The sequence below is a fragment of the Physcomitrium patens genome, chromosome 3, assembly GCF_059467195.1.
Source record: "Physcomitrium patens ecotype Gransden chromosome 3, ASM5946719v1, whole genome shotgun sequence".
Taxonomy (NCBI): domain Eukaryota; kingdom Viridiplantae; phylum Streptophyta; class Bryopsida; order Funariales; family Funariaceae; genus Physcomitrium; species Physcomitrium patens.
Window position 1 is genome coordinate 17,679,068 of NC_143412.1, and position 14,411 is coordinate 17,693,478.

The following is a 14,411-nucleotide window of genomic DNA, read 5'->3' on the forward strand; positions in this document are numbered from 1 at the left end:
CAAAAAATCTTAAAAGATATCATTCATTAGATGTTAAAAAGCTTTTAGTACATTTGTAAGTCCAAAAAGCATGATATTATATTCAAAATAAGTATACTTAGTTCAAAATGTAATCTTCCATTCATATCTTTTTTTGATGCGTATTAGATAATATGCCCCTCATAGATCTATTTTTGTATAGGTCTTAGGTTAATATAATTGATCAAGAAGTCTAGATATCAAAGGTAGTGGGTATTGTTTCTTGAAAGTAATCTTGTTGAATCTTCAATAATCAATACACATCCACAATGATCTATCTTTTTTCTTTACAAGTAAAATTGAAGCTCTTGTTGGAAATTTAAAATGGCATATGAATTTTTTTGGCTAGATTCTCTTCAATATATTCTTTGAATTCATCTAACTTATTTTGTGATAAATTATAGATCAGTCCAAATGGCAGTTGAGTTCTTTCTTGAAGGTCAATTGAATAGTCATAGAAACGATGTTTCAAAAGAATATTTACATTTTTTTTCTTAAATATATCTTTAAAATCTTGATATTGTCTAGGAATACTATTTGAAATCTTTCCACCATTAAAAATAGATGTAGCATACGTAATATAAGATAATCCTTCTTTTGCAACATGTAAGTTCTTGCACCTACAAATATAGGTTTGATTATATTACACTTATGACTTTAAAATATAGATTTAGTTGTATTAGACTTATAAATTTCAACTTAATTAACTAAGCTGTTAATTATACTTTCAAGAAAATCAAGACTATAAGAAATCCAATCTATTCAAAGATTATACTTTTTTAATATATTAGAAAAGAAAATAAATTTTAAAAAAGAAAATAAATGATTGTATTAGAAAGAAATTTAATAATATTAAATATTACAAAGCTATTATGAACATTAATTACTACTTTGAAATAAAAAAAATCATGAATAACATCTCCAAAGGACAATATACGACCATCTATGACTTCTATATGAACAACTTTTATTTTCTTTTTTAAAAGTATGTTATGTCTTTTAACAAATTTTTCATCTAAAACATAAGTTGAGGCTCTCAAATCTAGCAAGGCAAAGGCTTTATGATGTTAAGATACTAAATTAACATCTATTGTATAAATGAGAGAGGATTTTGAGGAAAAAAATAAGATCTTCAATATGTGTTGTGTAAAGTTTGAACTACATGATCTCTATAGTAGCTGGATATATTTGCTTTTTGACATATTATCTTTTTTGACAATCGTACTTCTCATTTTATGATTGCGTTAGTTCTTTAGACAATATTGAGAAGTGTGTTTTGATCTCCATAATATAAACATAATCCTTCTTAATTACAACAAGTAATTTTCTTGCTCAATAAGAAATTTAAAACATATTATATCAATTTACATATCTTTTACTTTCAAAGGTATGTGTTGAGAAGATATTGGTATTGCCATTGAATTGTAATAACATTGATGCTTAATCATGCAATTCTTAAACCAAAATTCAAAATACTAATTATCATAGTTTATAGCAAAATTAATTAATTGACTTAATGTTTAAAGATTGAATAAATTGAGCATCAATTATTTTATTTTATATTATAATCTATAAAAATATATATATAATAAATTCAATATCATTCCACTTAATATCAATTACAAGTTGTCAAAATTAAAAAATATACAATATTATCAATTGATTTTTTTGTCACAAAATACAAATCTTATTTATTGCAATATGATTTGCATCATATTTTTTATATATAAATTGAAACTTTTCCAAGAGAGCTTTCAAATTATCTAATATTAGATATCATCTTTTAAAAAAAGATAAAAACCATGATAATACAAAATCAAAAATTAATATTCTAAAAAACTTGACTTGTGATCTTGGAGCTAGATAGCTTTGGAGTTGAAGTTCAATTGCTAATTTTACTTGATTAATGAATCTTTAAAATTTTGATCTTGTAACATCAAACTTTTCAAGTAAGGTAATTCTTGATTCTCTAGTGCTTGAATGATGTTCCACCATAGAAAAAGAGACATGATTTGCTACAAATATTGAAGCAGCTTCAATCATATCTATATCTTTACTTTTTATCATTTTTGTTCCTCATTGTGGTGTTAAATTGAATTGATGCATTGCAAGTATTAACTCTTTCAGTTTTTCTTACATTTGTGCCAATATACTCTTCATTTTGACTTGCTTTGCTATAATAATACTTAGAAAAAAAAAGATGTCTAATATTGCTCAAGATAAATAAAAGAAAGAACTTGAGAACAATGAAAATACTAAAAATAATATTAGTTTAGGAGAGGGTAATTTGTAACTTTTAATATGCTCATGTCTTATCAAAAAAAAGAGATAATCTACTTTTAATTAAGAAAAGACAAAGCTTTGATATTGTAAGTATATTCTTGTCAATCTATCAAGGATAAGAATTTGATGAAAACAAATAAATAAAACTTTTTGTGAGGCCAAATCCCACCATTCAATAAAATTGATGCCACACAACAAGTTTAGGAGGTAGAATAGAAGAACTCTCAATTGTGTAATTGCTAAGTTAATTTAAATCTTGGTATTTTCAATTCATTTTAAGCTTTTCAAGCAATGGATATCAATACTAATAAAAAGATTTAAAGAAACTTATTATGATCTTTCAAGACTATTTGCATGATTTCTACTTAAATCTCAATGGTTTGTTTAAGATCATTTATATGGTCCTTAACTACTAATTTTTATGTGATTATAAAATTATAATTAATTAAAATAAATAAATAAATAAATAAATAAAACTTATAAATTATTATTCTTTAAATAATTGATTGTAAAAGTAATTGATCAGATTATTACCATTAATCCATAGTAAAAATAAAAATCTTAAAAGTTAAGTTAAAAATAAAAATAAAAATTTAAAAAATTAAAGATTAAAAGTAAAAATTAGAAATAAAAGAGAAAAGATTAAGAGTTAAAAGTTAAAAATTAGAATCCAAAATTTAAAATATGAAAGTTAAAAATTATTGTAAAAATAAAAGTAAGACTAAAGAGTAATAAAAGCAAAGTTATCTTGATAACGCCTAAGAATTAAGGGTAGCAAATCCTTACTACTCCAGAATTTGCCAAAAATCGTGATTAATTCCAAATTGAATGATTTTTAGTTCTTTACAAAGTTAAATTAAAGATTCTCTTGCTTTAATAAATTTAAATTCAATGTAGTACCTAAGCCATAAGAAATGCTCTTTCAAAGTTGAGTGATTAAGATTGTCTCAGCAATCAACCTCCCTCCACTTGAAAATTAACTAAAAATTCAATTTCTCTTTAAAATTAAATAAATTTATTTCATTAGGAGCTTAGCTTAAAGATAAATTTACTTCTAAAATTTTACAATAATTCAATTAAGAAGCACTGAGAATTGCCTTTTTAAAGCTAGATGATCTAAACTGCAAAGATAGCCGACTCCTATGCATTCAAAATTCTACCAAAATTTTGCTCTTAGTCCGAATCAAGCGATCCTTATATTGTTAGAAAGCTAACACTTAAAGCTATAATTATAAAATATTTTACATTAAAACTCAAAAAAATTAATGATTGTTTGAAGGAAATCTGAGGCTCTTAAAAACCTTGGAGTATTTGAGAGGTCAAGGGAGCTATCTACCACAATGATATATGTCTCAAAATCCAATGACCATGATTCACAATTCAAGATCCATAAAAATACAACCACAAAGTTCACAATGAGATTTAAAATCAAAAATGAAATTAAGATTAGAATTTAAGGCCAAAATTTGGCATAGCTTTGTCCTTCATTAAAAGAAGAGAAATCAGGGGCTTGGGGAACCAAGCCACTCTTATAAAATTGAGTGGTGGCTTGTGGGAGGGCGGCCGCATCTTCACCCTTGATCTCTAAGATCTCTAATGTAGATCTATAGCCTTTATTTATCCAAGAGCTAAATTCGTTACTAAGGCTGATGGCTCTTGTAAGTGGTCAAAGATAGCACTTTTTGATAAATCTAACTTTACCATTGTCTTCAAAACACCTTTTTATACTAGGATCAACTACTCACATGCCTCAATCTATGCTTAATTTTAATTTTTATGAAAGTTTTTACCTACAAGGATCTTGGCAATTTTTGTAAAATTCTTTAAAATGAAAATTTCATTACTCCTCTTGTATTTTGAAGGAAAGGGTGCTGATTTTGTTTTCTTCACTCTACAAGGTGAATCCGGTGCCATCATTGCAATAGAAAGGCTTCTATTAATTAAAAAAAGAAAACTACTATACCGCTTGAATTTGTTGAATTTGGAGGAAATTTCAAAATTGTCTTTCCTAAACTTCACTAGATCTTTTAGAAAATTACAATTTTAACTCATTCTAAATCATATGAAATGATTGTAGGTGAATTCATAGGTTCTTAGTTAATTCTCATAGTAGTGACTAACAACCTTTAAATTATTAAAATTAACTAAGTTGCTATTTTAATTTTCTAATTCTTATTACTTTGATTCTAATTAATCTAACTTAAGGAATTAGACTATGATTTGTACCGTCAAAGGTCATAATCCTAAAAATTCTATAAAACTAAATTCTACTTATATAAATCCTAATCTAACATGCTGAATTATCATAAAATAAGGAAATAATAAAAATTTAAATTTTGGAACATAATTGAAAGCTCAGTCTTTTTCAAAAAAGTATAATAAAATAGAAATAAAAAAGTATGTATATTAAAAGGAAATTGGAATGGCTGTTGTTAAAAGATAAGAAAATTAAAGACTTCTTGAAACTAAACTAGAAGCAAAAAAAGAATTGATAAGAGTAAAGAAGACTTCACTCCTACTTTTATATATACTATCTACCTATGAGCTATATGGTAACGTTCAAGAAGAGCTCCGAAACATGTTGACTTTGCACAACATGTATCTTAATTTGCAAGATAAGTTTTTATAAGAGTACCACATAATTAGCTTATTTTGCAAGCTACCAACATGCGTGGTAAATGATTAACTTGTTGATGAAGTTTTTAACCTAACAATCAACAATAAACACATATAAAATCAAAGTAACATTTATAAAGCTTGTAAAAAGCTTTCTTAAAAGATATTATAAAATTAATCTATTTTTATCTATTTCTATGTATTCATATTTTTTAAATAATAATTATTATAAATATATGTATATGATGCAACTTTTAATAATAACAATTGTCTTGTATTTATATATGTGTAGGCATTTTAAAGTCATATCAAGGCTTGAAGTTGTTTATGTTGTTGTGTAGTAATACAATTATATAGTAAAAAATAAAAATATGAATGTTATTATAGAAGAGCCTAGCAAATAGATGTAGTAGAAAAATAAAGTTAAGAAATAACAAGTTAATAAAAGATTTAGTCTTAATAGTGTTTTTTTATAGAAGAAAATTTTATTTAGTCTATAGAAGCATGAATAAACCAAATCAAAGTAAATAAGATAAGAAATTAATATAGGTATATTAAAAAAAGAATCAAAAATGTAATAAAGCAAAACTTACCTCAATTTATTAAAAATTAATATACAAAGAGGACCAATTGTCAACATAGGTTGAAATCAAATCTTGAAGCATAAAATTGTGCCCATATAGTAATTTTGGAGTTCTTTGATAGATTAGAGAGTGGGATTTGAAAGCAGAATTGAAGAAAGATTTTTTGACATTGATTTTATATCAATTGAATTAATATCAGATTATTGAGGGATTCTCAAAGTTAATGATGTTCTCAATTGGTTTAGTTTTTTTAAAAATAAAAATATGTTTACAAATTTGAAGGTTTCTTAAGTTTTGTAGTGTGTATAGGGGTGAATTTTGAACAATGTGTTGATGTGCTAGTTGTAAAATGTGTGCAAATTTTGAAGTCAATTAAATGGTTAGATGGAAGTGTATGAAGGTTTTTGTAGATTGAGATCTCAAAAATTGGAGTTTGAGGGTTAGTGAGTATTTCTAAGATCTTTAGTAATCTATCAATTAGATTGAAGTGATTTTTTTTATGTAAATAATAAACTTAATTTTTAATGTTTAAGTGAAATTTGAGAGTAATTCAAGTATTCAAGAAAGATGTATTGGTGCTAGAAGTTCAACATTTAAGTTAGAGTATGAGGTTGCGCAACATCCAATTAGATTATCTTGTATTTCTTTCAAGTAGTAAATACAATTGTTTTCATCTTTCATATGCTTGTTCTTAATTAAGACATTAAAAAGTATACAAATATTGAATTGATATCAATGATTTGATCATTAGTTGTTGAGGCTCTAATTTGCTATAGGATTTGATTTAGGATTTGTCTATGGTTTGGTTAAGACTTAGGATTTGATCTAAAATTTGATGAGGATTAAGATTTGCTTGGAATTTGATATAAAACTCGACTAAGAATTGATTAAGGTTTGTTTATAACTTTTCTAAGATTTAGAATTTCATTAGAATTAACATAGGATTTAATTAAGATTCAATTAGGATTTTAATTAGAGCTTGATTTATAGTTTGATTAAGGTTCAATTAAGGTTTTAATTAGGATTATATTAAAAAAAAATAAATTCTTTAGGATTCTTTGTTGTTTCTTTAAAGATTTCTATTTATAATATTTCTTTAAGATGATTGTTATTTCTTTAAAGATTTATTTTTATATTTCTTTAAGATTTCTTATTATTATTTATTTGAATTAATTTGGAACTTCTTTGTATTTCTTTTATAACTTTTTTTAAATTTATTTTGAATTGATCAAAGTTCAATTAGCATTATTAAGATCTATTTAAGGTTATTTAAGATTTTATTAGAGTAGATAGGATTGTTCTTGCATTTCTACTTACCTTCTACAGCTAAGCACTTGGTGCATTCTCAAGTAAGAATACATGTAATACAATAATGCATGCTTTGTAGACTACTAGTGAGCTATGCAAGGTTTGTGTTAGTGATATAATGCTACCTCCACCTAAACTAAAATAGGCAAGATGACTATGAAAAATTTGCCTCCATAGTCTTAATGAAACTAATCCAAAAAACAAAAATTGGTGCTCAAAATGTGACAAAAAGAACCACAAATCTCGTATCTACAATTGATGACACCAAGCATGATGACTCTTGACTCTTGTTGGTAATCTTTGGCTTGCTAGACCACACAAAGAAGAACAATGATGACAAACCATAGTAAATAAGGAAAAGTAAGACAAATGAAGATACAAGGCGATACAAATAGACTTCTTTTGGCATATTGGATCTTATTTGGATATTGCATTATTGGAAGAAAAAAAAATACGTTCAAATGAATTAATATAAGAAGACAACAAGGATAACATGGTTGAAAGACAATGGAAGCAATTATGAACCATTGCAAGTAAGAAAAAATAGAACAAAGTAAAGAAACACAAAGAAAAGCAAGGAGACATAAAAATATGCAAGAAAAAGTAAGGAGATATGAAGAAATACAATGAGGAGGAGGAGGAGAATTGTGTTTGAAGAGTCATGTAGATGGATGACCAATGCCTCTCTTTGTAATTATTTTCAATTTGTGCCTTTATTTGTAATTATTTTTGTGGATGTGCCCTTCAACGTAAATTTTCCATCAATATATTCTACATGACATTTGTTTTTATATCATTTGATTTTAGTTTTGCATTTGATTTTTTTAAAATTCATCCATTATTTGTTTTGTTTAATATTAGTATTATAGTATTTTCTTTTAAATCCTCCATTGTAAATTAATAAAAAACTAAAATTAATATATTCATACTTTACTTACAAAATCAGATGACCATGAAAATTAGTATTTTTATTTATTTTTTATGCAAAAAAATCTTAAAATATTCATATATTATCCTTTCTTTTTGATCATTTCGAACATTTTCTCATTTAGAACATTTATACTATTATTACAAAATAAAGATTTTGATTGGATTTTGATTTTACAGCAACACAACCATTCAACAAAAGGAGAAAAATTTTAAAAATTCAATGACAAGAATAGTATGGGCCGTGGACAAAGCTAACTCAGCAGCAACTCGATTAAGTCAACTTGTGTTGCTGCTTCAACAAGGTCCAGAAACCCTAACTGTGTTCTGCGATTGGCAGTGAAATCCCAATTGCGAGGGATGAAGGGAGAGATCTGATCCATGGAGACCCTCAGGCGTAAATACCTCGGAGATGGGTGCGTGGCCAGCTGTTTCTCCGTCCTTAAATTAGTCTTCACAGGTGTCTGTATCGGAACACGTGCACCATCAATGGTAAGATATTTTCCACATGGCATTCATACATGGAATTCGTGTTGGTCACTGAGATGGGGCACGGATACACGTAGTGACCACCATCCACTCTTCTCCGCACACGACAAGCCACTGGGGAATCTGTATTGCGTTGGTGTTGTGCTTCGGCTTATTGTTTTTGGGCTTTCGGCATCGCCTCCACGCCAACGAGAAGCTCGCAAGAAGACGCAGATCCAGCTCTGTTTCACCTCTGAGGGAATTCTGATCAGAAAACCAAGGTTGTCTTCAAAAGATGTCTTGATTCGCTGAACGAGCTTTCTGGGTTACCAGGCAGGATAGTTTTCTCGGAGTGGCGGATGGAACCTCCTGTTCTTGTTCATCGACTGGCCTCATCCATCTCTTGAAAGCAACAGCACAATAATAGCAGCCCACGTGTTGACATGATTCTGCCCCTTTTACCAATTTTATTCATGTAGATTTGGACGCTGTATCTTTCTGGGGCGGCTTTTGCAGACGGAAATTTTCGTGAACTGAAGTGGTGGATGAGAGGTAGAACTGTTGGGGATTGTTTGGTGGAGTTCAGCTCTTGAGAGAATCGAGATTTTGTTGTTCAGGGTTTTGTGGAATTTGGAGCTTGAGAAGGGAATCGATTGTGTAGAGGGGTTTCATGGCGGAAGAGACTATGGAGAAGACGAAAAAAGTTGATGGCAACCTTCTTGCTGCCCGGGCGTTTGCAAAGATGGGCGTGGAGACTATGTATGGTGTGGTTGGCATCCCTGTGACCTCGTTCGCGTCCTCTTGTGTGAAAGTAGGAGTGCGTTTCATTGCCTTCCACAATGAGCAATCTGCCGGTTATGCCGCGAGTGCTTCTGGCTACTTGACGGGAAAGCCTGGCGTGTTGTTGACAGTCTCTGGGCCAGGATGCGTGCACGGATTAGCCGGATTAAGTAATGCGCAGATCAACACGTGGCCAATGATTTTAGTGTCAGGTTCTAGCGTGCAGGCAGACATTGGCAAGGGGGATTTCCAAGAGCTCGATCAGCTTGAGATTGTGAAACCTTTTGCAAAGTATGCCGGAAAAGCTCACAATATTAAGGAAATCCCTAAAGTGGTTGCCCAGGCTGTGACTGTGTCCGTCAGTGGTCGGCCTGGTGGTACGTATGTTGATCTTCCCGCAGATGTTCTTCACGAAGAGGTCACCGAGGATGAAGCTGTTGAGTTGCTTGCTGATTTGAAACCATATGTGCCCGCATGGGCACAAGAGGGCCCACGGAAGGAATTCGCTGCAGGTGATTCAGAGATTAGCGAGGCCGCTTCATTACTGCGTAATGCAAAGCGCCCATTGATTGTGTTTGGTAAAGGCGCGGCTTTTTCCCGTGCTGAAGGAGCATTGAAGAATCTAGTGGAGTCGACAGGCATTCCTTTTTTGGCTACTCCTATGGCTAAGGGCATATTACCCGATGCCCATCCTTTATCTGCTTCAGCTGCCCGGTCTCTTGCCATAGGCGAAGCAGATGTTGCTCTGGTTGTTGGAGCTAGGTTGAACTGGTTGCTTCACTTCGGTGAGGCTCCACGATGGTCCAAGGATGTCAAATTCATTTTGGTGGATGTTTCTAAAGAGGAAATAGAATTCAGAAAACCTACACTTGGACTGGTTGGGGATGCGGATGTTGTTATTAAGCAGCTTAATAAGGAAATCAAGGACCAACCATTTGCTTTGGGTGAGAAACACGAATGGGTTCAGAAAATCAAGTCGAAGGCGCAATCGAATGTGCAAAGGATGGCTGGAAGTCTCAACAAGGTCGTCGTGCCTTTCAATTTCTTGACGCCTATGAAAATTATCCGCGATGCGATTCTATCTGTTGGATCTCCGGCTCCAATTCTTGTATCTGAAGGAGCTAATACTATGGACGTAGGTAGGTCTGTGTTGGAACAGACGGAACCACGAACAAGACTAGATGCTGGAACTTGGGGCACTATGGGAGTTGGGCTAGGGTATTGCATTGCAGCTGCTGTGACGAACCCTGAGAAGCTCGTGGTAGCTGTGGAGGGCGACTCTGGGTTTGGTTTTAGTGGACTTGAAGTTGAGGTATGCTATCTTATCCCAGCTCGTGTTTGTGTTCCGAAATCATGGTTTCAACATGCATTAAGCCTTAAGGCTCGCATTATTGACTTTTGCAAAGCTGAGAAGCATGCATCGAAGATCCAAGTCCCATGTGAGATCATGTGCGCAAACATTCGCTACTCTTAAAGATCTTTAGTTTTGTGACGATTCGTCTTCAATGTGGATTTTGCCTCTCGGGCAGGGCCAAATGCTTATATTGGATTTTGTGCTATGTTTGCCTGCAGACATTAGTCCGGTACAAGTTACCTGTGGTTGTGATTATCTTCAACAACGGTGGAGTCTATGGTGGAGATCGGCGTCCTGCAGAAGATATCGTAGGTCCTCACAAAGATGACCCCGCTCCGACGTCCTTTGTGCCAGGTGCTCGTTACGACTTGGTTATGGAAGCTTTTGGTGGAAAAGGTTATCTGGTGGAAAATCCCGAAGAGCTTCAGTCGGCGTTGAAGGAATCATTCGCTGCAAGGAAACCTGCAGTGATCAATGTGACAATTGACCCGTATGCTGGTTCCGAAAGTGGCCGCATGGGTCACCGAAACTAGGTTTGTTCTCTGTTCTAGTGAAGACATTTCAATTCTGCCAGAAACATCTCAACTTTTGTGACGGTTGGTGAGGTTCCTGCATCAGGCACGCGTATCATCTTTCGCCGCCATTCCAGGTGGCGCTCGAATGTCATTTCATTTGCAGTTCTGTAAAGAGTATTGGCTAATCGAAACTTCACCATAATCGGTATCGTTCTTATTTTTCCTGCAATTTGCTAAATTCAAAGAAGAGGTATTAGGCCTCAATGTTCACCGTCGAAGTGAAGCATATCCTGACTTAAAAAAATTCTTTTGGCATTTTCTTTTTGCCTCTGTACTACACATATTTGTGAACGAGAGGAGTTGTTGCTCATTGCTTGTGAAGGTATTGCGTAGGACATACATATCGATGACATGTTGAACTAGGACTGCTTTGTTTGAACTATAATAATGTGCTTACACAGGTTGAATTATACCAACAGCATACATAGTGTATCTGTGGCTCTCTGAGCACATGGATTCTGAACTTGTATATTCAGACTTGTGGGTGAGGCTTTGAGCGTATCCAGAGACTTCGTAATCGGCATTAAAATGTTACTACACAACAGAAACTCACATACTGAATCCAGACGTTTGTGAAAATGTTATTGGAGGCAGAGATTAAAGTCCAACACATCCTGAATCAACCATAAATTCAACTTGTAACTTGCACTCTTAATAACAAATATATTTGACATGATGCATGTATATATGCAATTTGAATTGGAATTGTCTCCAAATTGTACTTTCTTTCCTAAGTGCATGCCATTTTGAATCACCAATTATGGTTGTCTCTCCATATTAGTAAAACAGTTCTTTTCATGCCTACCTAGTGGCTCCGAAACTATGGAATCGATTTATAATTGTTGTAAGAAGTAATAAATCATTGTAGTTAAGAGCTATACTATGTCATGCTGAGGTCACTGAATATGTGCTAAAGTTTGACAAAGAAGTCTATCAAAAAACCTTCAAAAATATATACATTTTTTAAACAGAAAATTAAACAACACCATGCGATGTTTTATGACTTATAATCTAGTAAGTTTAATTGCTTTGAAAAGCATAAATTTCGTTTTAAAATGATGTTTACATTTGGAGCTTTGTCTCAACTTTCCAGCGGATATGACCAGGACGGGTGCTCCGTTCTAAATTGGAAAGAGGTTTCCAACTCCAGTAACTTTCGACTCCGCGGACAATCTCCACCTTGATTTTATCATGGCTGCTGCCAAGACCGGGCTATCTTTCTAGAACTTCTTCAGCGTGTTGTTATTCCTCCTTTCGAACCTAAAGTAAGCACCCTCTCCAAGCTCAACCTCACCTTGTACTGTTCTGTGACATTGGTTTCCACAGGCCTCGTGTCTGGGAGTTTCATGAACAGAAGTATAGGGTTTCTTAAATAGACTACTCATGTCTCTCAAACTATTGTTTCACTAGTGGGTTTTATCACCATGACTATCGTTTCAGCTCGAATGTTTGTATGGGCATGTACACTATTTGCTGGGTATCCTCTACTCTTAAAGAACTGGCGCTGCTCTGCAGAAGAGAGTAAAATAGAAGTTACAGATAATGAATTGCGGAATCAATCCAACTCTCGAAAGAGTTCTGCAGACTATGATGTTGCGGTGGCATGTGAGAATTTTGAGAGATCTTCCCTCTCCTGCTTCCCTCTCTTGCTTCCCTTGCGGTAAAGTGCATGTACCATTTGATGAAGTCGTAATTACTTTTTCGTAGCTCGTTCATGGATCTTCTGTTAGACTTTCCAGTGACGCATTCTGTGAACCTCTTTGTTTTTTTTCTTTTTTCTTTTTTCTTCTTTAAGGAATTGTTGTCAAGTGTTGTGTACCATGTTGCAATTTCTTCTACTCCGGGACTTTGGTAATGAATCTTTGTAGACCTGAGGCATTACGGAAGTCTTTGCTAACTTTCTGGTTTTACTTCGCATAGTTGGTTTAATGGTTGATGTTGTGCTGTCTTGCTGTTTTGCAGGGATTCATGTTAGTACTATTGAATTTGAAAAGGACGACGGGCACAACTATCATGCTGAGTATGCAGCTACAGCTTCAAGCCTGAGGGGACGGAATTATGGCATTCCCGGCACTGATGATTGCAGGTTCTCATTTTTGTTGCTTTTAATATTATCTTTTCTTGGATCTTTTGCTTTGCATTTTGATGAAGGCACTTGGGCTGTTGATTGGGTGTTTGCTGTTCTTCATTTATTGAAATCAGTAGCTGCTTTGAGGATTTGTCATGCATGTCCTCTGAATTTACGCAACTTGTGCTGATTCCGACATCCTCTTCACAGAAGATCACTGCCACATTTACTTAGATATTATAGTGAGCTCACACGATCAGAATTGCAGTATTGTCGGGGTGGTCTAATTCGTGATGAGTATCATGTTGGTTGTATTGTAGGCAAGGCTTCTGGGTTTAGACCAGCAATCTCGACATTTACCTCAGGGGTAGGAGGTTTATGTGTCTGGAGCTGTATAAGTTAATTCAGAGCAAACCTTTTACATAAACATGGTTACTTCAACTTGGCCGTCCCTTTATTTACGTTTGCACGACCTATCAAAGTGTTTTCGAGCCCACGGTAATAGTCTACCACTTTATGGTTTGCAAATTGTGCTCTAAGACTGATTGCAGGTTGTTCTCTCTGATGAATTGATCAAAAAAATAGTGTGTAGCATCTTCAGACTGACCAAATACAAGCGTCACCTGATAAACTCTCCATTAAGGCAGTGTTTGTTGTTTTTCATGGGAAAAACCGTAATTACATGCATTTTCTATACAACATGTCTGCATGTTAGTTGCTAGGACAAGGTCAGCTTGTTCAACCACAGATTTGTGACCGTGAGAGTTGTACTGCGAAGGTTTTCTGTGCCAACACGGACTCTCGGTAATGAACCTCTTAAGAAATAATGATCAGAATAACATGCCATGACTTGCATCATAATTGTCATGGTAATTTTCTTGCAGATTACCATGCTTTCATTTGAGAAGAGTTTCTTACATGCTGATTTTTTACACGCTTCAAAGATTAAAGACAGAATGGCGCTGACTTTATTAGATCTTGTTATAACCTTTGGCGAAGTGACACTTTCTCCAGAGGAAACAAAAATTTGCTTTTCCATTTCATGCATAAATGCAAACAAGGAGGATGTGGAGCTTCCTGATGTTGTCGCTAAAGTACGGTAGCAAGGCAGACCTAGGTCTTTGAACCTTTTCCGTCTTCGTAAAGAATCGTGCACCTCTTTGAGGAACAAAAAAGATAGAGTGTACATTCAATCTTCAGAGCTGGTGCGTTGTTAGTTTGTATCACATACATATATATATGTATATATATATATATATATATATATATATAAGCAATCCAACACAGAATCCGTTCCTAGGATTTTTGTAATTTTGCTGTTTGAACAACTTTCATGGAATCAGAATCGTATGACAAATACGGTTGGCTATTCAACAAGATGTAGATGTTTCTGTACCTTGGTAAAGATGTGGGTTTGAAGTGGTAAGCCA

General features: G+C 33.2%; 2 protein-coding genes across 6 annotated transcripts; both read left to right on the forward strand.

Annotated features, from left to right (window-relative positions):
* The first annotated feature begins 8,779 nt into the window (after positions 1 to 8,779).
* LOC112279961 (2-hydroxyacyl-CoA lyase) lies at positions 8,780 to 11,168 on the forward strand. The gene is made up of 2 exons (XM_024514786.3): positions 8,780 to 10,296; positions 10,557 to 11,168. Exons 1-2 carry the CDS (start codon positions 8,875 to 8,877, stop codon positions 10,869 to 10,871), a joined length of 1,737 nt encoding a protein of 578 aa, XP_024370554.1. The 5' UTR covers positions 8,780 to 8,874; the 3' UTR covers positions 10,872 to 11,168.
* Positions 11,169 to 11,310: 142 nt separating this feature from the next.
* LOC112279962 (ubiquitin-activating enzyme E1 1) lies at positions 11,311 to 13,438 on the forward strand. Of its 5 annotated transcripts, none has more exons than XM_090249070.1 (4): positions 11,311 to 11,551; positions 12,007 to 12,178; positions 12,410 to 12,573; positions 12,876 to 13,295. In XM_090249070.1, the coding sequence occupies exons 3-4, from the start codon at positions 12,456 to 12,458 to the stop codon at positions 13,169 to 13,171; spliced, it is 414 nt and encodes a 137-aa protein (XP_090105196.1). In that variant the 5' UTR covers positions 11,311 to 11,551; positions 12,007 to 12,178; positions 12,410 to 12,455; the 3' UTR covers positions 13,172 to 13,295. The 5 variants fall into 5 exon arrangements, with proteins under 5 accessions (XP_090105196.1, XP_073388918.1, XP_024370558.1 ...); XM_073532817.2 differs by having other exon boundaries at positions 12,429 to 12,573; XM_024514790.3 differs by lacking the exons at positions 11,311 to 11,551; positions 12,007 to 12,178 and adding an exon at positions 13,302 to 13,438 and having other exon boundaries at positions 12,185 to 12,573; positions 12,876 to 12,999.
* Positions 13,439 to 14,411: the final 973 nt, after the last annotated feature.

What these genes read in the sequence shown, in the direction of transcription:
- LOC112279962 (XM_024514787.1), top strand. Translation starts at nt 12,338, where the DNA reads ATGACTATCGTTTCAGCTCGAATGTTTGTATGGGCATGTACACTATTT. An exon ending in CTATGATGTTGCGGTGGCAT is followed by an intron (nt 12,519 to 12,875) that starts GTGAGAATTTTG and finishes GCTGTTTTGCAG; the next exon opens with GGATTCATGTTAGTACTATT.
- LOC112279961 (XM_024514786.3), top strand. Translation starts at nt 8,875, where the DNA reads ATGGCGGAAGAGACTATGGAGAAGACGAAAAAAGTTGATGGCAACCTT. An exon ending in TTAGTGGACTTGAAGTTGAG is followed by an intron (nt 10,297 to 10,556) that starts GTATGCTATCTT and finishes GTTTGCCTGCAG; the next exon opens with ACATTAGTCCGGTACAAGTT.